The 26,664-nt window shown below is 37.8% G+C and overlaps 1 protein-coding gene and 1 pseudogene across 11 annotated transcripts in view; both read right to left on the bottom strand.

Annotated features, from left to right (window-relative positions):
• Positions 1 to 26,664, bottom strand: part of DLG2 (discs large MAGUK scaffold protein 2) — a 2,048,212-nt gene that overhangs the window by 583,224 nt on the left and 1,438,324 nt on the right. For all 11 annotated transcript variants that reach the window (XM_032641314.1, XM_032641323.1, XM_032641315.1 and 8 more), the window contains one exon: positions 356 to 525. In XM_032641314.1, coding sequence (XP_032497205.1) covers positions 356 to 525 — 170 coding nt within the window. The remainder of the gene's footprint in view (positions 1 to 355; positions 526 to 26,664) is intronic.
• LOC116758477 lies at positions 5,019 to 5,733 on the bottom strand (annotated as a pseudogene).

The following is a 26,664-nucleotide window of genomic DNA, read 5'->3' as shown; positions in this document are numbered from 1 at the left end:
TACTAAAGGAGGGAGGTTACCATTTACATTTGAAAAGTTAGAAAGTATTAACATGCCGGCTAAGTCATGATGATCCGGTAAGATTAAAAATTTATAGAAAAATGTAGATGGTTGTTGTTGTTTATAAGAAAATTTCTTCAGAAATCTATCCTTTCCTTCTCTGAGTTCATATTTACAGTATTGGTTTCTTTTACTCTACGTAAAAACCTACCATTATCATAGGATTTCAAAACTCATGGTAAGCGCTGAATGTCAGACAATAAAAGAATGGACTACATAGATGGGTTATGGCATAATCTTTAGCCAAATAGGTTGTCACTGGTGTTCTATTGTGAGTTATTTATGTGTCTATTACCTTTAGGCCCTTTGAACAGCTTGATTTCCACAACAGTCTCCAAAATGGGTCGTCTTCTACGCACGTACAGCCGAACGATAGACCCTGCTTCTTTGAGCGCTTCCACTGCTTTACTGTGGGAAACCTCTGACACATCCACCTCGTTCACCCGTAAGATACAATCATTGACCCTGAAAGAAAGGAAAAGAGGCAAAGGTCAGGAGTGGCTAAGAGAATTTCTGAAAGAATCTTATGAGTATCTAACCTTAAGATGTGGGGTGGCAAAAGGTATAGGCAATTTAAAAATATTTATACTTGGAAGAAATACTTCAAATGAAGGAAATCGAGAAAACCTTGAACTCCTCAGCCTTCACAGTTTTCCCAACACTGACCACCCTACTGGTCAGGTCCCATACTGAACTCCAGTCCATTCTGACTGGGACTGCATCACATAGGGAGCAGTTAGAAGGACACATATTTTAAGGTCTCTGTCAGTCATATCAGCATTTTGATTGGTTTTAATTGCCTTGACTGAGGGTTACAATTTGAGTGGTTCTCAGAACTTACTCCCATAGACTATATAGACATAGCAAATGTAACTTTATAAATTAGTTTTTCTTGAATTTTTAATTTACTAGCTATAAAAGTAATATATAATCATTTTAGAAAATCTGAAAAATATAACACGCAGAAAGAAAAAAATATATACATGAGTCGATTCAATCACCTGAAATAATGTTAGCTTTCTGGCAAATTATCTTCCAGTGTTTTTTTTTTTCCCCTCAAATTCATTTCACGATATTATAGGGATTAAAGTCCAGATCTCACAAAATTCAAATAAAATCTCAATCCTTGCCCTAGGTACTTTCTTTAAAAACTAAGAATTATGATACGGCCTACATCAGACTTTTCCTTTTTGCCATTTTTTTCATGGGAAGGAACAAGCTGACTTTTCCATTAAGCTTTCTAGATACTTTATAGTTCATAGCGGCCATGAACTGTAAATCTCTTTTATATTCACAATAATAATTAGTGAGAATATTAATAATGGTTAAGGGTGTCAGACTTGAGATTAGAAGGAGTTCTTCCCCTCACTCCACAGATCCATTCTCGTGTTCCCCATCCCAGTTCGCTGTGTTGCTCGGAGTAAGAAATAAGGGGCTACCCCTGCTTCACCCCTCCTCCCACCACCCATTGAGCTCCACCTGCAAAGTATATCTATAGTCCATCCAGGTTCCTCGTCTCCAGTGCTACCCCGTTGGCTGAAGTCAACATCATCTCTCACCTGAACTACTTCCACAGCCTCCTACCTAGTCTCTCCAATCCTCTCTCGTCACCTTCCAACTCATTCTCCACAGTGCCCAGGATAAAGTGGACATGGTTGGTTGCTTAACCCCCTTCCATTCCACTCCCCACTTCCTTCTTCCAAACAGTGCCTGATTTTGTTCAGGTGATCTATTCTTCAGCAAACTTTTGTTAAATGAACGAAAGAGCAAGTCTAAGTTCAATTTTTGGGCCCTCTATTTCCTAAGTTTGTAAACACTGATAATTTTTTTAACTTCTCTAAGCCTCCATAGTCTCATCTATAAAATAGATATAATAGTAATGCCTACGATAAAGACTTTGGGGAAGATTAAATGTGGTAATGTACATATAAGTCCTTAGCACAGACCCCAGTATGTAATAAGCACCTAATAAATGGTTGTTATTGGTAGCAGTGCACAATTTGTTGATTTGCAATATTCTTAACTATTGGATTCCTTCCATAGTCTTATGGAATAGGATCTATTACCCATATTACACAGACAAGAGTTGTTCCAAGTGGTTAAGTTCGTTGTCTAAAGCTGTCAGCAATTTGATTAGAGATTGGATATGATCCTAGGTCTTATTTCAAAATTTGTTCTTTCCTCTCAGGACACATACATCTAATGTGATGAATAGTTTCATGCATGTTGTACGCATCAATTTAAAATTATAACACGGTAGTGGAAATATATAAAAAGTATGGGAGGAATTTTCCTATCTTTTTTGTTCATAACTTTTCTATACGTATTTGCGGAACTGAGTGATAGGAACTCTTGGCTCAATAAGAACCCTGATTAGCTTCAAGTTCTTGAGCTAGAACAATCTCACTTACTAAGATTCAGTGGTGTCATTTCATCATAACAGATGCTATGGCTTTAATAGGTTTATACAGACATTTCCTCTCTGACTGACTAAAAAAAAATCATGGAAAACTACCAATTAAAATAGTTTTGAGAATGTAGGCATCACGGGTGCCAGCCGCCCTGCAGCAGCTGGTCCTTTGAGAGTGGGTAATTTTGTCATCTCATGATAATGCAAAAACATAATGTTTACCATCACCCTATGCTCAGCATACTAATCATATATTAAAACACTGCTTTCCATAGAAGGGAGTGGCTGACATTAAAGAGAAAATTCTAGATGCTCTATCTATTCAAACTCTACTAAATTTTTTCCTTTTGTATACACTGGAATCCTTAATTGTCAAATGCTGGGGTGAGGAAATCACAGCCTAAATCAGATGTTTTTTTCTGAACATGTGGACAAAGTAGGCAGCTTTAGTGCACTAAAAAAACCCCCACCGGACTAGCAGTCAGGAGGTTTGGATTTGAGTCCCAGCTGTGTATCAGCTGTGCGACCATGGTCGAGTCACTTCATCTTTTTGAACTTCAGTTTCCCATGAAAAGAGAGTAAGCATGCCTAGAGTTCATGAGAGGAGTAACCAGACAGATAAATACATGGATTTATGCGTAAACTGTAATGTACCATATATGAGAGAGTCGCAGCTATTGATAGGTGAATCAAAGATGCTGTGCTCAGAATTTGTTGAAAGGTAAATAGGATGGAAATTGAAAATTTTCAAGGGTCTACTATGTGCCATATATCATTTTAGTGACTTCACTTATTTGCTCATGTTTAAATCAAACCATTTATAAAACACAGATTCTTATTTTACAGACAATGAAATTTTACTGACAAGGTCACAGTGTTGGTGAGGGCAGCAACACGATTCCAATCTAGTTTTGTCCTTTCGTGGAGCCTATGCCGATACAAAGTTACTCAGAGTTGATTGTTTAAAAAAAAAAAAAAACAGAATGTGAGGGGAGAAGTTTATATTCAAATTCTTAAAACAGAAAAGAAAGAATATCAAGCCAAACTAGGGAACTCAACTTTCCTTCCTCCCAATCACTTGAAATAGCATTTGGCGAGAGGGTCATGGCGATTTAGAATTAATTTTCTTTCTCTACCAGTAGATAATCTCCATGAGTAAAGGCAACACTGGAATTCATTCTGAAACATATAAATATACCACTAGCTTCAAACTCAAATAACACTGTTTCAGTGAAAAGTGAAGTCTTTATCGTATTTCTGAGACATTGTATTAGAAAGCCATTTACATACAAACTTTCTCCCTACTGTACCCACATAATTAAGTTGACGGTTTCACTCTTTCAGGGCTTGCTGTTTTGGATATAAGTCTACAATATCCTTTTTGTGGACCAGTATTGTCCATGAAATTAAAAGGTTAATTTTAATCTTCCTATTCTCAGTTCCTTTGGACATTCTGGTACATTTCCTTGCAGAAAATATCTTTGAAACAAAAAGTACATTTCATCACTAACATGTCCACAGAATCACATCTAAAATTTGCACTAAGCAGGGAATTCCCTGGCGGTCCAGTGGTTAGGACTCAGCGTGTTCACTGCTGAAGGCACGGGTTCAACACCTGGTCAGGGAATTAAGATTCTGCAAGCCGTGTGATGCGGCCAAAAGAAAAAGTTTGCACTAAACAAATATTCTGGAATATGATATAGTATCACTGAAAAGTCAACTAATACTTAAAAATTATTTGTTCTACTTTGAAGATATCTAAAATAACATGTAATGTCTACTCTCATTCATAGGTATTAAAGTATGTTCTATTGTAAAACAAGATTTGTGATTTTATACATTTGTAAGGATGTTAATTCATTAAAAATAATCACTAAATGCTTGTGTTAATTTTTTTTTTAAAAACCTGTTTATTATGTATTAAAAAATAGTGGGAGGAAAGATAAAGTTTCAGCTCTGGTTCTTTGTGGATGTGGAGATTACGGATTTCCTTTTTTTCCTTTTGAAAAATATTTATTGAGTATAAATAAATGTCCTATACATTAAATATCAAGAAATATTCATTATTGATTACAAGTCCGCTGTAACACTGAAGGAACCACAGAATCAAAATAGCCACCCATGATACAGTAGTGATAATTCCATTCCAGTATTGGACACAGTAATGATTTACTCACAAGACACAACAAAACTCACCAAAAAAGGCCATCACTTTAACCAACCTATAATACCACAAGAGAAAATGGTTTTGAATCATAGTATGGACAGTCCCACTAATCTCGACTTTGTCATCAATTTATCAGGTCAATTTGAGATTGTGGAGATATGCTGTCATAGAACTTAAAGATTCCCATTTCCTTGGTTTTATTTCAAAATTACTATTAAGGAATGAAGTTATACATACCCAATGATAATTTTAAGTAAGTTAGTCTTTGATAAAAGAAAAGGAATAAAAATTTAGTATGAAGCAAGCTTCCTTCAAGCAATGAATCTCTTAATGGAAAAAAAAAATGAAAGCAATGTAATTAACTTTTTCTCCACAGAAAGGAAAGAAACCTAAATCTGTTATGGCAAACTTGGAAAGATAAATATTTCCTAGTCCCAGAATATGTGTTTATTTTACATGATGTACTTGAATGATGCAAGTCCACGAAGCAGGGATCTGTGGCAATCCGAATTCACCCACCAGGACTCCATCCTTACTCTTTGTGTCAGTGGGAACACCTTCTGGAATTGCAGGGCAGCTGCTGCTTCATCCAAATAAGAACTGTCTTTATCAGCCAGAAGCTCATTGCCCAGTGCAGCCAACTCTGCTTCTAGGTCATCTTCATCTAATTCTGGGGTGACGTAACTACGACTCAGTGCTTCTTGGATTTCATTTGCATCTTCCATCATATCCTCTAGCTGGTCTTGTAGATCCTCAGTCTGGTCGATTTTCACTTGCTTGTATGCTTTCTTCATTTCCTTTACACCCAGTTTCATAGCATCAACCGTGGTCTTGGTGTCCTTCAATGACTGGATGATGTAATTGGCTTGTTCCATGTTAAATGACTGCTGGGCAAGACTGTCCCGCTGCTGCTCATACCTTTGCAGGACCCTCTCTCATCTTCTTGATCTGATCCTTATACTTCACTAGTTCAGCATCCAGCCGAGAAATCTTCTTGTCAATGGATTCTGCCCTGCTGTCCTCCGTGCCAATGCAGTCAGTCAGGCAAGCTGGGCGGCGGAGCCTTGGGTTTCGCTTTCCCGAAGAATCGGTTCATCTTGGGTGGCCACGAAGAAAACCCAAACGTCTGAGCAAAACCAGAAACGGAAGCAGAGTCACCTCCGCCTCCGACTTGACTTCCGGCCCTCCATGCGCAAGCGCAATGTGCCTATTCGGATGTTTTAAAAAGCACATTTCTATTTTTGTTTCTTCCAAAAGTTCTATAATGGACATACATCATCGTGGAGAACCTAAGAACATGGGCCTGGGAGCCTTGGCCTCACCTAGACACGACTGGGATCTTGTCCCAGCTCTAGAACTCAGGAGCTGTGTGACTTTGGGCAAGTCACTTGACATCTCAAAGCTTCAGCTTTTGCATGTGAAAATAGGGATAATAAGATTGCTGTACGGATTAAATAATATATGTGAAATATTTAGTACAGTGCCTGAAAAATGGTAAGCTATTATAGTCATGAAAAACACAAGAACAATTTGCAGGAGAAAGGATGTGAAAAGACTACAGTGGAGGGGAAAAAAATTCTAAAGGGACAGAAAGGAAGAGAGGGCTACCATCAGGTACTGAAAGTATTTTTGAAATGGAGAAGAGAGAAAGAGATGCAATGAATGGGACTTGGGGGAAGAAAAATGTAAAAATAAGGCTTTTAAGTAAGTCTTGTTTTGTGGAGTACAGCTTTATTCCCCTTTCACCTTCCCTCTCCCCTACCATCAAGAAAACAGTCAGTTCTAATATAAACTATAGCTTTATGGTAGCCGTAGAGAAAGCTTCTAAAGATCAGCACACTTGGCAGAATTCCCACCAGCTCGTGCCCACTCTGTCCTTGCCCCACTCCACACCTGTAAACACATCCAGCCACTCAGACTGCTCAAGGCTTGATTCAAAAGGAGGCTTTAGGTCACAGGTCTGAAGCTTAATTTTGAAACTTACTGGTTATTAAGACGGGGTGGGTTGGGGTCTTGATTGGCTTGTTCTTTATTGGCTCCACTCAGTCCTACTCTCTTTGGTCAAATAGATGAATTAATTACAGACCAAAGGGCCACATCATGGAGAAAGCTGATCAATGTTTAATGTGCTGGATGAAATGCAATACTACATTATCAAATGGAAAACACTGGCTGGGAATTACACTGTCTGTGCTTAAATAGATCAATGATTTATAACAATCAGAATCTGTTTAAAAAGAATAATTGCATAGATTTTATGTGAACTATAAGGATACCAGAAAGGCTCTCAAGGTTAAGGTTGCAAAAATGCCTTACTTTTCTTTTATTCTTAGAGTCACTAAAGGTAGGTTAAGAACAAATAATAGACACTCAAAAGTTTATTTAAGAAAAAACAGGTGCTTTATGTTACCAGAGAAAAGGAAAAAACAACACAACACACACACACACACACACACACACACACACACACACACACACACACACACACACACAGATTGACCCAAATGGTTTCAAATCATTATGACCTTTTCTAAATCTACTTAATTGTCTCTGTCTGCTGTCTTCCAGTATCCTCTCATGAAGCACATGTGGGTTCACCGGGTATATTTAAAGTTCCACCAGCTAAGGTTCCTCCTTATTGAAACTTCTCACCTTAAAAATCCATTTATTTCATTGACCTCACTAGGTGCTATTAGTCCATTAAAATTGAGAATAAAATAATAAAAATCAGCATAATTTAACAGTTTTCTAGGAAAGGTAAAGGACTGATGTTTTGGAAGCATCAGATATGAGTTGATGTAGTAGTATCTACTAGGACTTTTTCTCTACCAAACATTCACAGGGTTGCAGGAAGAGTGACAGTTCATAGAGCTTATCATGGATCATTTGTCAAGTTTGACAGTTCCTGTTTTGGGGAATCTGGAATCGAAACGATGAGATTCAGAGGTTCTATCTAAACAGAAGAAATAGAAGTTTGAAAGCTTCATATTGGGGCCTTTTTCTTCCACACTGACTGAAATGTAGCAAAAGCTTATTTGCAAGAAGATAGGAATAAAGCAAATTTTTGGAAAGAAGTAAGGGCTTCAGTCCATGGTTGTCCAATCCAGCCTTGAATTTCAGAAGATATTCCAAGTGTCCTTCTAATTCATTCCCCTTTTTGATTAAGTAAGCTCAGGTGGATCTTTGTTACTCATCAACAAAAATTTCTAACTAATACAGGCAGACTTTGTGACCAGCACTTTGCATGCACTATATCCCTTACCTCATTCCTATTTTCCTTTTAATACTTAATTCAAGTTTATCTTGTCTTCTGGGAAGTCATCCTTGGCTCAACTGGCTGGTCCAGTGTCCCTCTACTAGGTAGCCAGTACAAAATATTAATGAAGTTACCAGACCCAGCAAATCAAAGTATAGGACATTCTGTTAAATTTGGATTTCAGATAAAAACAATAATAATTATTATTCAGATAAACACTTTTTAGTGTAAGTATGTTCTGTATCATGTTTGGGACATACTCAAAAATTACTTGTGTTTATCTGCTATTCAAATTTAATTAGGCGTACATACTGTGTTTATAAAAGTACAGTATTTATAAAAGCACTAAACTGTGCTTATTATACTGAACTGTGGTCTCTGGTTTATTCAAACGGTATAATCCTTGGTACATAATGGGAGATATTTACGCTATGTACTACGTATATATTCTTTAATCTGTTTAACCTGAACAGAAACCTTGAAAGGTAGATATTGCTTCTTTCATTTTACAACAAAAACTGAAGCTAAAAGAAGTCTATAATGACAGTAAGTGTTGTCTAGGTAATCTCAAAGCTTATGCACTGCACCATCCATATCTCTCTAGTTTGTTAAAAATAATTTTGGGACATAATTAAGGACCAATCTCAATTGCTAACCATCAGTAGGATTAAGGATCATGCTAGAAAGTGGTAAAGCCGAGCCAAATAGCAAAACCTAAATTTTTTTCTTAAAGAAAATCTAGTTCTCAACTTTAGAGTCAGATTTCTATACTTTAAAACTAGATTTAGAAAGGGTTCTCAAACTTTAGTGTGCATTAGAGTTACTTGAAGGATTTAAGTCATAGATTGCTGGGCTCCACTGCCAGCGAGTTTCTGATTCAGTAGGTCTGGAGCAGGAAAGAGGATTCACTTCTCTAACAAGTTTCTAGGTAATGCTGGTGTTGTTGGTCTGGGACATACTCTGAAAACCACTGCTCAAGGTTCTGAAGGGTTACTCTACTTGGCTAGTGTGTGGTTCATTCTAAAATGAACAGGACTACTCAGTCTTATGTAGACCCAGGTGACTGTGCTGGAAGTTCTGAGCTCTGACTCTGAAGCCAATCCCTTCAATTTTGCAGCTCTTCATTATTTGGAATGAAGTCTCTAAGGGAATATGGACCAGGAGACCACAGCTGCCATACCACGTGAAATTGTGTGTGAGAGCCATTTTCCAGCACTCATTTTATATGAGACTCTTTTCCCTACTGTTTTCCTACAGCAAAGGCCAACAGAGGGCTCCTGCTCTCGTCTCTGACTCTGGGTGAGAGTAACGGGAGTTTATGATCCGTAGAAGCCATCTCCTACAGTGAATATACTGTTTTTCTCTCTCCATTTGCCACTTCATTTCCCGTATATAAAACCCTTCCAGGATTCTCTGCAGCTGTCATCTGGGAAAAATCACAGCTTTCCCACGATGGGGGAAGAAATTGCTATTTTAGAGTCAGTGATTGGTCTTTCGGCACTTTCCCGGAAAAGGAGAGAGTCCAGTAACAAATCTCAAGCCAGGTAACTCGGTGAATGCAACATGGAAAAGAGGCACTAACTAGGGACTTCAAAGGGAAAGGATCACAGGACTGGAGATTACTTAGTCCACTCAGTCCAATACTCTGTCCACAGATAGGACTACATATCAACTTTCAAGAAACGAGGTCCCGGTACCTCCCATCTGGATTAATGAAGTAGCTTTCTAGCTAGTTTTCCTGATGCCAGGTTACCTAGTCCCTCTTTACGTCATCCCACAGGCAAGCCCCGCTCAGCTACAATTTCCTAAAGCAACCCTATCATTATTTCCTCTCCCTGAAAATTCGTCGAGTCACTTAACCTATATAAAATCAAAGCTGTGGTTAATTTATCCTTGTATTCCTAGTGTCTGCTATACAGTTGTCACTTAAGAATGAATGAGTGTCATTGAAGGGCCTCTAAATCTAGCCTCTTCTTATGCCTCTCAAACTCCTGCTTCAGTCAATCCACATCCTCATTGTCCTGAAAATATAACAAGCTCATTCCTGTTTCTACATTTTATTTCATGGTGCTTTCTGCTCCCAAATGCCTAGCTCAAACCAGCCTCATTCAAAGGCAAGCTCACACTCTCCAGCCTCATGAAATATTTCCTAATCACACAAGTCCTCATTGCCTATGATGCCTGAAATGCAAGTGCATGGTAGATTCTCATGAAAAAGCTACAGATTGATCTGGTACCCCTGCAGAACCTGTAATTAAGTACTATACATTAAGAAATGCATTTTCAAATGTTGGATTTGATTTTCTATTTTTCTCTACTAAGATTTACTCCAATCCCAGAAATTGATATGGGTCAGCATATATGAAATCGATAATTTTACATTTTCTGATTCTAATTTGATTTGACTATGTGATATTGATGAACATTTTAGTGAAAAGTTGAGAAGCACAAGGAGCATGGTATGGTGGGAAGAATAGTGAGTTATAAACCAGATTGGAATTCTAATACTCACACTTTCCATTTAAGTAAGGCATTTTTTTTCATGTCTCTGTTTAAATTGAGTTCAATGATTTTACAGTTCTTTTCTAACTCTGGTGTTCTATAAATCTAAATTCAAGGCTAACTCAACCTGCCACCTAGCTCCACTTGGAAGTCTGGAATGTACTTGAAATGCAACAGAATGCCAAATTATGCTTATTCTCTCTCCATGGAAAACTATGTACTTTACTTTTTATTCTCTATCAAAGTAAATCATTCCATCTCCAAAAATGGGGAGTTCTCCTTTTCTCTCAGACACATGTCCAATCTGTCACACAGTTTTTTAGATTTAAACTTTTCTTTATACTCATTTATCCTACTGTGGCTCTTACTGTCAATCACCCAGATTCTGGAAAAAAATCTGTAACCAGTCTCCTTGTTTCCAGTTTTGTCCTTTACAATCCATCTTCCAATTTTTTGCCAGAATGGGGCTATTGAAAATACACCTGATTGCTTTATTCCCCTATTTAATAGTCTTTGACTGCTTTCCACTGCCTACAGCAGATTTTCAAACATTTAAAAAACATAAGCCATCACTCTGATACCAAAACGAGACAAAGATGTCACAAAGAAAGAAAACTACAGGCCAATATCACTGATAAACATAGATGCAAAAATCCTCAACAAAATAGTAGCAAATCCAACAGTACATTAAAAGGATCATACAGTATGATCAAGTGGAGTATATCCCAGGAATGCAGGATCCTTCAATATATGCAAATCAATCAATGTGACAAACCATATTAACAAACTGAAGGGGAAAAACCATATGATCATCTCAATAGATGCAGAGAAAGCTTTTGACAAAATTCAACACCCATTTATGATAAAAACCCTCCAGAATGTAAGCATAGAGGGGACTTTCCTCAACATAATAAGGCCATATATGACAAACCCACAGCCAACATCGTCCTCAATGGTGAAAAACTGAAACCATTTCCACTAAGATCAGGAAGAAGACAAGGTTGCCCACTCTCACAATTATTATTCAACATAGTTTTGGAATTTTTAGCCACAGCAATCAGAGAAGAAAAAGGAATCCAAATTGGAAAAGAAGTAAAGCAGTCACTGTTTGCAGATGACATGATACTCTACATAGAGAATCCTAAAGATGCTACCAGAAAACTATTAGAGTTAATCAATGAATTTGGTAAAGTAGCAGGATACAAAACTTATGCACAGAAATCTCCTGCATTCCTATACACTACTGATGAAAAATCTGAAAGTGAAATTAAGAAAACACTCCCATTTACCATTGTAACAAAAAGAATAAAATATCTAGGAATAAACCTACCTAATGAGACAAAAGACCTGTATGCAGAAAATTATAAGACGCTGATGAAAGAAATTAAAGATGATACAAATAAATGGAGAGATATACCATGTTCTTGGATTGGAAGAATCAACATTGTGAAAATGATTTTACTACCCAAAGCAATCTACAGATTCAATGCAATCCCTATCAAACTACCAATGGCATTTTTCACAGAACTAGAACAAAAAATCTCACAATTTGTATGGAAACGCAAAAGACCCCGAATAGCCATAGCAATCTTGAGAAAGAAAAATGGAGCTGGAGGAATCAGGCTCCCTGACTTCAGACTATTACTACAAAGCTACAGTAATCAAGACAGTATGGTACTGGCACAAAAAACAGAAAGATAGATCAATGGAACAGGATAGAAAGCCCAGTGATAAACCTACACACATATGGTCACCTTATCTTTGATAAAGGAGGCAAGAATATACAGTGGAGGAAAGACAGCCTCTTCAATAAGTGGTGCTGGGAAAACTGGATAGGTAAATGTAAAAGAATGAAATTAGAACATTCCCTAACACCATACACAAAAATAAACTCAAAATGGATTAAAGACCTAAATGTAAGGGCAGACACTATAAAACTCTTAGAGGAAAACATAGGCAGAACACTCTATGACATAAATCACAGCAAAATCCTTTTTGACCCACCTCCTAGAGAAATGGAAATAAAAGCAAAAAAAACCAAATGGGACCTAATGAAACTTCAAAGCTTTTGCACAGCAAAGGAAACCATAAACAAGACGAAAAGACAACCCTCAGAATGGGAGAAAATATTTGCCAATGAAGCAACTGACAAAGGATTCATCTCCAAAACATACAAGCAACTCACACAGCTCAATATCAAAAAAACCCAAACAACCCAATCCAAAAATGGGCAGAAGACCTAAATAGACATTTCTCCAAAGAAGATATACAGATTGCCAACAAACACATGAAAGAATGCTCAACATCATTAATCATTAGAGAAATGCAAATCAAAACTACAATGAGGTATCACCTCACACCAGTCAGAATGGCCATCATCAAAAAATCTAGAAACAATAAATGCTGGAGAGGGTGTGGAGAAAAGGGTGGGAATGTAAATTGATATAGCCACTATGTAAATTGATACAGCCACTATGGAGAACAGTATGGAGGTTCCTTAAAAAACTAAAATAGAACTACCATATGACCCAGCAATCCCACTACTGGGCATATACCCTGAGAAAACCATACTTCAAAGAGTCATGTACCAAAATGTTCATTGCAGTTCTACTTACAATAGCCAGGACATGCAAGCAACCTAAGTGTCCATCAACAGATGACTGGATAAAGAAGATGTGGCACATATATACAATGGAATATTACTCAGCCATAAAAAGGAATGAAACTGAGTTATTTGTAGTACAGTGGATGGACCTGGACACTGTCATACAGAGTGAAGTAAGTCAGAAAGAATAAAACAAATATCGTATGCTAACACATATATATGGAATAAAAAAAAAAAAGGTTCTGAAGAACCTAGGGGCAGGACAGGAATAAAGATGCAGACGTAGAAAATGGACTTGAGGATACGGGGAGGGGGAAGGGTAAGCTGGGACAAAGTGAGAGAGTGGCATGGACATATATACACTACCAAACGTAAAATAGATAGCTAGTGGGAAGCAGCCACATAACACAGGGAGATCAGCTTGGTGCTTTGTGACCAGGTAGAGGGGTGGGATAGGAAGGTGGGAGGGAGGGAGATGCAAGAGGGAAGAGATATGGGGACATATGTATAACTGATTCACTTTGTTATGAAGCAGAAAGTGACACACCATTGTAAAGCAATTATACTCTGATAAAGATGTTAAAAAATAAAAAAATAAAAAGTATAAGCGAAGAAACCCTTTCTTCAAATGAAATCTTACTCAGAAGCTACATAATGTACATTTATAATTGTCTGTATATAACAAAGGCAGATTTTCTGTAATTTCTGCGGTGGGGAGGGAAATCTTACTCAGAAGCTACATAATGTACATTTATAATTGTCTGTACATAACAAAGGCAGACTTTCTGTGATTTCTGCGGTGGGGAGGGAAGGGAATCACAGCAGAGCCTGTTGGAAGGCCCTTGTTTGTAACTCCACAGAGGGCTCTGAGGAATCCAGAGTCAGGGCATCATATATGACTGAGCAGGGGCTAGTGATTACTGAAAGAAATCCAGGGCATGCCCTTTCTCCAGGCCAAGTGCCCTGGCACTGACCAGTGTCTGCTGAAGTATCTTTTTCTAAATCACATTAAAATCACATAAAGGCTTCTTGTGGTCCAGTGGTAGCACCATTCACAGGGCTCTATGGAACACAGATTGAGTCCACTTGCCTTTTTTGATAAAGCTCAAAGACTTTCACATAACATATAAGTCTTTCCACAACTGGTTGTTATTCACCTCCCCAGCCGTGTCTCTTGCTATAACATTATAGTTTCTTCAAACCCCATGCAAATTCATGACTCAGGCCTCTCTCCCTGCCTGGAATAGCCACCTCCAGATGTCACATTTGTCTGAGTGCCTTACCCATTTTTTAAGACTAATGTCCATTCTGAGGTAGCTTTACGGTTTAATGGGGGGAGATAGTAAAACAAACTAGTAAAATTCAGTATAATAAGTCCTATGGCAAGTGAAATATAGGGTGTTGCAGCAGTATATAATGGGAGAAGCATGTTGGGGCTAGGGAGGCTGAGGAAAACTTGGAGCAACTGAGGTAGCTGAGACCTGAAGGTCAAATAGAAGTTAGCCAGGTGAATAAAGAGAGGGGAGAAGTGTTCCAGGAACAGTTTAACTGCTGGTGAGGCGAGGAGTGGAGATCAAGCCTTGATTGAAGGCCCTTGCAAGGCATGTTAAGGAATTGAACTTGAACCTAAAGACAATGGAAAGCCATTGTAGTATTCAAAACTAGAATAATGTTTTAGAAAGAGTTCTCAAGGTACAGTGTAGAGATGTGCAGACATGGATAGATTTGGGGTGCAGGGGAGTCCGGAAAAAAGAAAGCAAGGATTATTGTTAGAGGCTATTACATAATCTTGATAAAAGACATGGTGGCCTGGATTAGACTAGTGGCAGTGGCAATCAGGATAAAGGGAAAGGGACAGATGAAAGGGCTAATTAGAATCTACTAGATATACTGATGGATTGGTTGTAGAAAGTGAAGAAAAGGAGGAAATATTTTGTTTAAATGTTTATTTCTATCTACAAGTCATGAATCACTTGAGGGGAGAAACCCTATCTTACTCATTTTTGTACCTTTACTGCCTACTATGGTGCCAGGCAGAGCTGGCACTGAATATATGTTTGATAAATAAACCAATGAATTTTAGAAGTGGGGAAGTTGATAATGACACCTCTGCTGTCAGTATCCATACTTTTCCCTCATCCTTTCCAGTGATCTTGTTCTATGAGAATTCTGTGTCTTCTCATGTCCTCTCATTTCTCTTGCAATAAATATAATCAATTCAAATTTAATCAACCTAAGAAACAGCCTGTCATTCACAGGCATATTTGTATTAAAAAAAAAAACAGAACACCAGTAAGAAGGCAAGGTCTAAACAAAACTGATCACCAATGATAAGATCTCAAATATTAGTTGAAAGATATAATTACACACACACATATTCAACCAATATTTATTGAGCATGTACTATATAGTGCCAGGTATTGTGTAGGCACTGAGGACACAGTGGTGAATGAGAAAGATACTGATGGCCCCAGATGCGAGAGGTGGGGAGGAAGAGATTTACAAGAAGATCCCAAATCACATCACAAGGACAGCAGCCTTTATTACTTACATACAAGACTAATTCTAGTTTAAGCACACCTTTTAACCTTAAGAGTTTAGGTATTCATTTCAAGTTTTTATTAGTCATATGATTATTTTCACTCTTGGAGCTCAATTTTCATAGAAAGAGAGAACTGAACCATAAGCAAGAATTCAAGTATACCATGTGGCAAGACGCTTGTAATCTTCTCCCTTATTTTGAATTGCTCTTCACTTACCATGTATTGATATAAGAGGTGTGCCTCAGTGCCCCCCACCATGGGAAGTGTGCATTATCTCATGAGCCAACTGATATTCTGTGTGCTTTTACTTACGCAGAGCAACTACAGATTGTTTGATGGTAAGTGATTTCAACAGTTTATGAGGTGTATCAAATATTTAAGAGAAAATTTTCAACACCTTTAAAATTCTTAAAATTATAAATGTTTAATCTCATGGTGAGTAAATTCACTGGTTGTTACAGGGAAACAATTTTCAACATTTGTACAGTTCAATAACAAATAAGATACCATTATAACTTGATTTATCTGTTTTCTTATTTATTACATCTCTCCCCAGTAGAATGGAGCTCTGCGAATGAAGAAATCTTACCTCTAATTTTCTCTGTTTTATCACCAGTGGTTAGCATAGCTCTTCACGCAATGAAGTACCACCATCCACCCAAATTTCCATATTCCTTTACTTTCCTCACCCTCCATATCCATTCCATTAGCCACATCAATTACTTCTAACTCCATAATGTATCCCGATCCATCAATTTCATTCCATTTCTGGTACCACCATGCAGTCCAAGTCACCACCACTTCTACCTGGACACATTGGCTCACTGGTTCTTCTCCTGTTCTCTACAATACATTCTCTATATTCTCTACTCTAAGCCAGAGTACATAATTTTAAAATTTAAATCAGATGCCGTCACTTACCCCTTGCTTAAGCCCTCCAAGCTCTTCCTACATCATGTAAAATAAAACCCAAGCCCCTCCCCCCACCTCACAAAGCCCTGGCTCCCACTTCTTCCCATGCTGTCATCTTCTACCACTCTTCCCTTTGTCCCCTTCTACCACTCTTCCCTTTGTCCCCTTCATGCCAGCTGCATTGGCCCTACTTTTAATTCTAGTATGTGCCTAGCTCACTCCTGCTTTAGGGCACTTATACTTACTGTTCCCTCAGCTTTGTAAGTCTTTTCCCTTACCTTTGTTTGGCCAGCTTCTTTTAGTCATTGAGATTTTGCCTTAAATGCCACTTCATTAGAGAAGCCTTCCTTGATCACTCAGTATAAGAGTAGAACCAGCCACTCATCTACATCTCTCTGCTTCATTTTCTCCATAGCTTTTATTACTGATGATATTTTGTATGTCTGTTTATCTTCTGCCCAGTAGACAAAAATGTAATTTCCTTAGAGCAGGAAACTTGCCTGTCTTGTTGACCATTTTATGCTTAGTGCCTTGGACAGTGCCAAGTCCATAGCAGAAACTCAATAAATAGTTGAATATCAAACTAATGAATGAATGAAGGGATGAATGAATTGTAGTTCTACCTAATTTGAACTGGGTTTGTCAACTACAAAGTATATACAGTCTTGCTGCCCAAATTTGAATTCTGATAGCTCTAGCTTGAAGACCTTCTTAAATCCAAACCCATAATTATTGGAATTACTTAGCATTGACAAAAACTGTGAACAATTCTCTATATAGCAGAAAATGCTAAATTGCCTGGAGATACTAATTTTCGAGGGTAGATGATTAGTGATGCTGTTTCCTGACCTTTTCCTGAGCTACCATAATTAGCTGTTATTGTTTATGTGATTTCATAATATCTACACTCCTTATTTTTTCCTAAGTTAAATCACATTTCATAAAATAAATTCAAATAAATTTTGTGTTGAAAACTCATGACATATTTTGAAATTACTGGTGACATTTTTTTTTTTTTTTTTTTTTTCTGTACGCGGGCCTCTCACTGTTGTGGCCTCTCCCGTTGCAGAGCACAGGCTCTGGACGCACAGGCTCAGCGGCCATGGCTCACAGTCCCAGTCGCTCCGCGGCATGTGGGATCCTCCCGGACCGGGGCACGAACCCGTGTCCCCTGCATCGGCAGGCGGACTCTCAACCACTGCGCCACCAGGGAAGCCCACTGGTGACATTTTGTGATTTCATAAAACCAGAACTGGAGCTCCCTGATTTAGTGGTTGAACTGGTGTTTGCGGTGGTAGGCTCAGTCCCTTACAGTTGTTCTCAGCTGTGGAGATAAATTTCAGAGGCCTGGGGATTGTAGCCAGGAGGATTAGGGGCACCATGAAGGGCACCTTTGCTCACAAATACCTTCTTGCTTTCAGTAAATCGGTTTTGTTTGAATTAATAAATTTCTCTTTCAAAATATAGAGAAACCCACTGGTGTCAACCATCCACATGTTATACATAATTGTCCATATGGGCTATGGGACTTCATTTTGCAGCATGGGTAGATCAGGGGACTCTTCGAGGGGCAATTTCATTGAAGAATTTATTAGAAGCAGCCATGGGCACCAGGGGAGAGAGGAAAGAAGCTTTCAGAAGATAAAGGAGATCAGAAAGAGACCCCAAAGTAAAACCATACATTTCCTAGGACTCCTGTCACAGCAAAGGTAGTAACCTTTGGGAACAGTAAGTGTTTATGTAACACCCCAACAATATTTTGTTTCGTTCTTAAAGCCTAAAAATATGCTGGGCAGATACTCTACCTTTTTAAATGGAAAAACTGAGGATTAGACAAGTTAAATAACTTACTCAAATTCACACAGCAGGGAAGAGAGAGAAATAAAAATTATACATTAGTTTTAATAGTTCCTGGTCCTGTCTTCTTGCCATTTATCACTCCTGTTTATGCTGTTGTCACTTAGTCCTTCTGTTACAATTGTCTGCAAAACTTCAATCCTGATTGAACCCAGCTCTCCATCTTCCTCATTGCTTCTTCCAGAGCAGCTGAACACTGAAGGGCTGGAGAAAACCCACGAATGGTGGGTGTCCCTGTAAATTCATGATCTCCAAACACCCTGGTCAGTTTGCTATCCTTCCTTCTGCAATGACAGTCTCCAAACCCCTCCTTTCCAGCATCACTTCCAGCACATACCTACCTGACTACGTGCAAAGCCACGCTGTTCTCTCTCTTCCTATTACAGTGGAGGAAGTGTCTCTTCTGACACCAAGGTCCATCCATTCACATTTTCTTAAAGACCTCACTTAATCATCTAATCTCTTAACATCCTGCATCTTCAAACTCAGTCTTTCTAGTTAACCCATTCTCTGAACATTCAAACATACTCTGGTATCTCCCATCACTTGAAAAGCCTTCCATTGACCTGGTATCTCCCCTTGTCCTATCTTTTTCCTTTTTACAGACCAAGTTATAAAGAGCTGTTTACACATAACTTTCATTTCTTCCTCCCTAATCTCTCTTTATCCCATTGTAATCAGAGTCCCCCTCACAATGCCCCTACCAAGAAAAACACAGAAAATGTTCCTACTAAATTCACCACTAGGGACTTCCCTGGCAGTCCAGTGGTTAAGACTTCACCTTCCAATGCAGGGAGTGCAGGTTCCATCCCTGGTCAGGGAGCTATGATCCCACATGCCTTGTGGCCAAAAAAACCAAAACATAAAACAGGAGTCATATTGTAACAAATTCAATAAAGACTTTAAAAAAAAAAATAATAAATAAATAAATTCACCACAAATCTAGGTTTGGCCAAACCTAATGCCATCTATTTAGTCCTCATCTTAGTTGATCTCACAATAATGTTAAGGCCAATTGCTCACTTCCTCCGTGAAGCACTCTTCTCTTGGCTTCTGTGACCCTTCTGCTTTTCTTCCTACCACTCTGGTCACTCCTTTTGAAATTCTCATTTTAGTTGTTCTCCAATTTATTGATCTTCATGCTTACAAAACAGAAGCAAGAAAAAACAAAGCAAAACAAAACTACCCTTTGTTTTGTATGCTTTAAGTTGACATCTAATGTTTTCCTCATAGGTTTAAATAGTAACAAAGGATATAATTTCTGGCCTGTTGTGAATTGTAAACTTTTATTTTTTAACTGTCACATCATTATTTCAAATGTATATAGCGCAATGCAAGTATATACCAATTTGAAATCCATGATCACCAATTTAAGATATAAATTAAGATATTTTTGAGCAGTTGGACATTTTACATTTTTCTTTCTCCTTGAATTTATGTTTTCATTTTACTTCCACAGAGTTTTATCCTAATATATTTTATGTTAGAACATCTTATATGGATCACTGTAATATACTTATTTGAATCAGAAATGTATGTACAAATATAAATCCTATGAATTAAAAAATTTTTTTCCTGCAATATAAGACTCCAATGTTAAAAAAAAAAAAAGTTATTCTGGACTGAGTTATCATGATGATTATTAATATTATACATTGATCAAAATAACCTAAATAAACTATGAATTTCAATGTATAAATCTAAAACAATGAAAATGTAATTATATTGGGGATTTGTTTCTCAATGGGGAAAGTAGAGCTTTTTAAAATCAGCTCACGTTTCCATGGATGAATATGAATTAAGGGTAGAGTAAGACAAGATTCAGAATTCCTATTTTTCAATTTCTACAAATGTTTAAGTGCTAAGATAACTTTGTTCACATAAACAAGGAGATGGGAATGGGAAGAGAACTTTGAATTCCTTCCAAGTTAAATGTCCCAAATCCTGTGACCTATCATAAAAATTATTTTAATTATCTATCAGATGACAATTGCTTTCTAATTTTGCTAAAGCAAAGAATGGGAAACCACATGACTTTAGAAAAGGATTAACTACTCAATCACTAGAGACACTGACTAGCTCATCCTGGGCAACAATGTTTCAGATTGTTATTTTCACCTAGTGGTAAAATTGTACTGTTAAACAAGTAGTAAAATAGTCCTAAATAGGAAATAATAGTAAGTGGTAAACAGAGCCACAGCAGAATTTGGGATGGGTAGGTCATATAGCTTTCATTTGTAAAATGCGAGAGGAGCAATGATAAATGGAAAAGTGAGAAAAAGAACCAGTATAAAGCTGCAGCCTACTTCGTGGGCAGATCAAATTAAAGATCCGGAAATTGAGTCCCATAAAGATACTCCTAGGGGTACGCATTTTTCAGATTAAAAATCTCTGGTCTAATTTACATCAAAAAGTTTAGAATAATTCAAGACAGTCCTAGGTCCTTTTCTCTTTTTATTGTATACATTTTCAAAGCAATCTCTTAACTTTCTTGGCTTTAAACATTCACAATTTTGTCCCTAGACAGATCTCTCAGAGCTCTGAATCTGTATGTTCAATTGCCTATTTGATATCTCCACTTGAATTCCTCATCAGGACCTTAAACTTAACGTTGTCCAAATTGGAACTTATCTTCCAACTGCCTCTCCACCAGTCTTTGTCAATTGTTCTGATCCATAGCTCAAAGTCATCCTCTGATAATTCTACTAGATGGCGAACTCTATGAAGTCAAGGATATTGTATACTTAGCACCTGCTATGGGGCCCAGGGCAGAGAAGGCACTGATGCTTTATTTGAAGGAATACTACTTCTCACACCCCACTCCAATTAGTCATTAAGCCTCCTCAAGTTTACCCCTTAAGTATATTTCAAAATGTATCCACTTCTCTCATCTTTTCATCAGCATCTTAGTCCCAGCTTCCATCATTTATCACCTGAATTACCGCAATAGCTTCTTGTCAGCTGCTCTCCCGCATGTATTCTTGTCAGCCAAGCCAGACCCCCACAGCCATCAGAGTGATCTTTATAGATAACAATTTGGTTCAGCCATTTTTTCATTGAAAATCCAAAGTTTCATGTTGCTTTTAGAAGGATAAAGAACAAATTACTCACTATGACATCTAAGGCTCTGCCTGATTTCTCACGTCCGCCTCTGCAATTCTCATCTTGTCCCTGTTATCCCTTTCTCACTAATTCTAGTCCCGGGGACCTCTTCCTTATTTCTCCTCTGGCCTTTGGACAGGTTTTCTCTGTCTGAAGATTCCTCCAGCCCTTGACACTTGGCTAATGCTTACCCTTTACGTTTCAGCTTAAATACCTCCTCCCTACAAGGCTTCCCTTGGATCCCCAGATGAGATCAGGTCATGCTATTACAGCTTTTCACAGCTTATGTACTTTCCTTTCATTTCAGCTCTGAATTTGTTTATTACTACACTGGACTGAACGCTCCACCAGAGCACAGATTCTGGTTTTTTTTTGTTTGTTTCCTGCTCTATTCCCAGCTCCAACTGTCTGATCAATAGCAGAACACTAAGTAAATATTTATAGGACTAACGGGTAACAAAAGTCTGGGAGTAAAATGGAAGACTCAGTGTCAGTTTAATAAATACTTGCATTACTTCTTGCTTGTCACTTCACTAGATTTCTCAACTTCAGTGACTTGCCACAGGAGTAGATATGACAGTGACCTCAGCCCACTCGAGATTTTTTACCCCACTACATTGAAAACTCTGAAACTCCTCCTCTCACTCCCCACACTCATACAGAAGTGGCTCTGCCCATTCCTTTTTCTAACTCAGATTTGCATGTTTCATGCCCCAGTCTGAATGACAGAGAAGGGGAAATACAGGGGAGATGAGCTCAAGGTACATAAGGCAGCTCTGGCGCTCTCACACCCAGCACAATTGTTAGGCAGTAGAATGCCTTTAAATGAAGCTCTAAAATAAAAGTATTTTTACAATAATATATATCTGGGATAATGAATATTGAAGAGTTCATTCATGCTTTAATACAGACATGAACAAAGAAAGCAGCTACTAATTCATTCTTTAATTCATTGTTTTCTGAAAGGAAGCCTTGCTTTCTTTCCCCTTAATCTTCTGCTTTTCTCTTTAGTAATTTACTAGAAAATTAGACTGTAATATTTAAAGGAGTTAATGGAGGGTAGGAGTAGAAGGGAAATAAGACCAACATTTTAATTAGTAGCAGGGGATGGTAATTTAAATTGTGGTCCTGATGTTTGTGTTCTAAATACCAGACTAACCTGCATAACTAAAAATGATTTGGGCTGAATTCAGATAACACCTGGGTCTTTACAGACAAATTCTAGGTCACTTGCCTGAGGCTGACTTGTAAATTATCTTAACTCAGGGTGTGGAGTAACAACGATACTGAATGTTAACACCTCTCCAGGTGCTTGGTAAAAACTGTTGTTCTTAATTCAGACCACTGGAATGTAAAAGAAAACTTCTGATCTATAATTTTAAAAAAAGAAAAAAGTTTGTAATAAGGAGCACTGGAGCCCATTTTCAAGCATTTTAAACGAAGAAATGTGTAACAACTGATCTAGGGATAAGTTAACCTGGTTTTCTCTAATAGCTATCAAATTTTTAAATCCCTTCCACAAAGATATTCATTGTAATGTAATAAAAAGAGCAGGGTAAAAGTTAAATAATGTTATACTCATATAACATGAAATTATGCAGCTATTTAAACTGTTTACAGTTTAATGTAAGAAAAACGTACTTTTTTTTTTTTTTTTTTGGCGGTACGCGGGCCTCTCACTGTTGTGGCCTCTCCTGTTGCGAAGCACAGGCTCCGGACGCACAGGCTCAGCGGCCATGGCTCACGGGCCCCGCCGCTCCACGGCACGCGGGATCCTCCCGAACCGGGGCACGAACCCGCGTCCCCTGCATCGGCAGGTGGACTCTCAACCACTGCGCCACCAGGGAAGCCCCGTACTTTTTTAAGGTAAGAAAATGCCTATGTTGTGATATTAAATGAAAAAGATAGAACGAAGAGTTCAACTATATAAAACCATGCACTGAATATGAAGGAACATAATAAACAGATTTTGGTGATGGGATTGTGAGCAATTCTAATTTACTTTATAAATATCTATATTTCTCATATTTTCTATAATGAACATTCATTACTTTCTCATCAGAGAACTACATCATCTTCAAAACCAATATTATTTGATCTTTATTATCTTCCTTTCATATAAAGTTGCCTAGACCTCCAGTTCATGCCAATCAGTCATTTCCTGAAGAACCAAAAATTTGGGTGTCACTTAGGTGTGTCTGTGTTTTCAATTTTTAACACTATGACATGGGAGGTTGGCAGGGATCTGTGTTTATAGATTCTTAAATATATGTTCAGTTATTCATCTGCAGTTAATTGCAGCCATGTGCTGTGGTGGGAAGAACATGGATTTTGGAATCAAACAGACTCGATTAGAATTTTGGCTCAGCTGCTTATAGCTTAACCTCTTTGAGCCTCCATAAGCTTATGGAAGGAAGCTTAATAGGTGGCAGCTCGTATTTTCCAAGTGTCTATTGTGAGTAAGGGACAGTGCTAGTAAGGGACAGGGATGTCATAGGAAATAGAATAAAGAATAAATAACATGAGATTTCAGACCCACAGAATGGTGGCATATTAAGAGGGCTTAGAGATTCCCATGTTCCCTCTCTTCAGATATAGTAGTCCAGAAAATAAGTCATCTAAAGCAAATAAATAAGTTATCACGAAGGCAAAGGAAGACTTATTCTCTATAAATTGGGACGAAGGCAACAAAACTTAATATGAGAAATCCTAAAAGCCAAGAACTCTACCAATAACATACATATCCTGTTCATTTTATTTTTACTCGGCCCTAAAACTCAGTGAATATAATATCCCTTATTGTACCTGCCAATTAACCTTTAAGGGATTAATGTTCACTAATGATCACTTCATAGGAATCTACAAAGCCCAGGGGAGGCAAATATATGGGGTCTACCTCCCTTCTCCCACTACAGACATATTCTGGAATTCCCTGACTGCAGCCCACTTTAGTGGCTGTATGGACCTCTTTCCCAAGTTCAAGTTCCTAAGGGTTGATGGTACAGGTTTTATGCACAGCCAGAGGCTCAAAGAAGAGGTCAAAGAACAGCTATTCATGGAGGATGTGGATGAAGCTTGGATGTGCAACCTTGAGAGTCACAGGCATGCCCCCAGGGCCCTCACAGTGCTGGGAGGAGCTGGAACTAGGAAGGGAAGTGGGGGGAGCGACTGTGAGCTGGGGACTGAGGCCTGCTCTCCCTGTGCTGAAATTTCCAGGGCATGACTCTAACAATTCTAAGTTCTAACCAGGTTTTCCAGTCTCAGCTTCCTCTAGGAAACTAAAGTGCAATGTACAGAGGTGGGTGGGAAGGGGATGTGGGAGGGTGGAGGGATATCTTGTGAGCAAAGGTTGCCTGGCTTGGTCTGGGCAGTGTGAAGAGAAACCTCACTTGGGAGGTGGAAGATGGTATGTAAGTCTCCATTTTGCTGTGGCCACACCCGCTGTGTAGAAACTGAATGAATAGAAAGTAGCTCTAATATATATATATAATACATTTATGATTTTGGCATCTGTTAAGCCAATTTGCAATGACACGATGCTTGCACAAAGCTTACCACATTATTGGGTCTTTCTAAATAATGACATAATTTATAACCGTTCAGAAAAACCATTCTTGAAAATAACTGGGATTACCATTGAACTAGAAACCAGGAGATAATTTGTGTGTCTTTCCCTCCTTCCCCCAAACCATTTCGTTTTTGGTAAAGATCCCAAGGAGCTATTTGTTAAAATCAATATCAAATACAGTTTTAGAATATTAGAATAAACAACATTTCCTTCTGGGAAACTATTAGAAATAAATAATAACAAATGCCTTCTCAGCACTTAAAGTTGTGATCAGCTCTTTGCTATAGGAATGTGATGAAGATTACATCTTCTCAGAGTTACAGATTTAATCAAAACAAAGGATTGATCTCCTGGCCATGATAATAGTATTCTGAATGTCTCAGACTGTCAACGAAAGTCAAATAAATGATCAAAATTTGATTTTGAAACTGAAAATTCCCAAAGCTCCTCTATTATACTCATTTTATGGAGAAAGATGCTAAGGTTAAGAAGGTTGTGGAACCTTCTCAAGGTCTCAGAGCTAGTTAGCGGCAGAGGTGCTCAGGTATCTCTCTTACCTTCACTAGAGCAGTACATCTTGTTAACTTTCAGTGTGAACTAGAAGTTTGGGTCTAGACCTACAAATAATGTCAGAAATTGCTATACACAAAGCAGGGACTGGAATTAAATCAGAATATTTAGAGCCTCATGGAATCAATCTTAAGGGGTATGAATCACCACATCTATGTTTCAATAATCCTATGGTTCCTTTGTGAAAAATCGATATGTTCTTTTCTTCCTTAAGTATACCTGGATAACTGGACCTTGAAAAACTCTGAATTAATTCTCCTAAATTTTAATGCACTTCACTGATTTGTTTTTGGCTTTTGAAAATATAAACTTTACTTATCAGATCATTTTTGTAAATTATTGATACTTTAGCAGCTAGCACACAAGGTCAAATCTCTGCTAGTTTATCTAGGAAATAGGAACATTGTATGATATTTGCCTACTTTAAAGATTACTTAGACCATACAGGCATGGAGCCCAAACCAAAGGTATTCTCTACTTGGTGAACAGATTCAAGAACTTTCCTAAATGACGGAACTTCAGATGAATTAAATCTATAACTTGACAGCAATATGAAGAAGTCATGAGCTTTCTGAAACTAGAAAGATTTGTAAATAAGAGTGAATATTTTACGCAAGAAAAGAATGACTGGATATTTTTTATAGCAGATGTATTGAGACATAATTCATGTACTTTAAAATTTGCCCTTTCAAACTGTACAGTTTAGTGATTTTTAGTGTATTCACAGGCTTGTGCAATTATTAGCTCTACCTAATTTTAGAACACTTTCACTGTGTCCAAAAGAAATTCCATACTCATTACCAGCCACTTTCAACCATAAATTTACTTTTTTATCTCTATGGATTTCCCTATTCTGGAATCTCATAGAAAAAAAAATTGTACAATATGTAGTCTTTTGTATCTGGCTTCTTTCATTTACAATACTGTTGCAAGGTTTATCGATGATGTAGCGTGCATAAGAACTTCATGCCTTTTCATGGCAGAATAATATTCCATTGTGTGAATATATCACAATTTAACCATTCATCTGTTGATGGACATTTGGATTGGTTCTACTTTATGGCTATTATAAATAATGTTACTACGAAGTTCATGTACAAGTTTTTTATATG

The sequence above is a fragment of the Phocoena sinus genome, chromosome 8 (assembly GCF_008692025.1).
Source record: "Phocoena sinus isolate mPhoSin1 chromosome 8, mPhoSin1.pri, whole genome shotgun sequence".
Classification (NCBI taxonomy): Eukaryota; Metazoa; Chordata; class Mammalia; order Artiodactyla; family Phocoenidae; genus Phocoena; species Phocoena sinus.
Note: the sequence above shows the minus strand (reverse complement) of the source record. Positions and strands in the feature narration are given on the sequence as shown.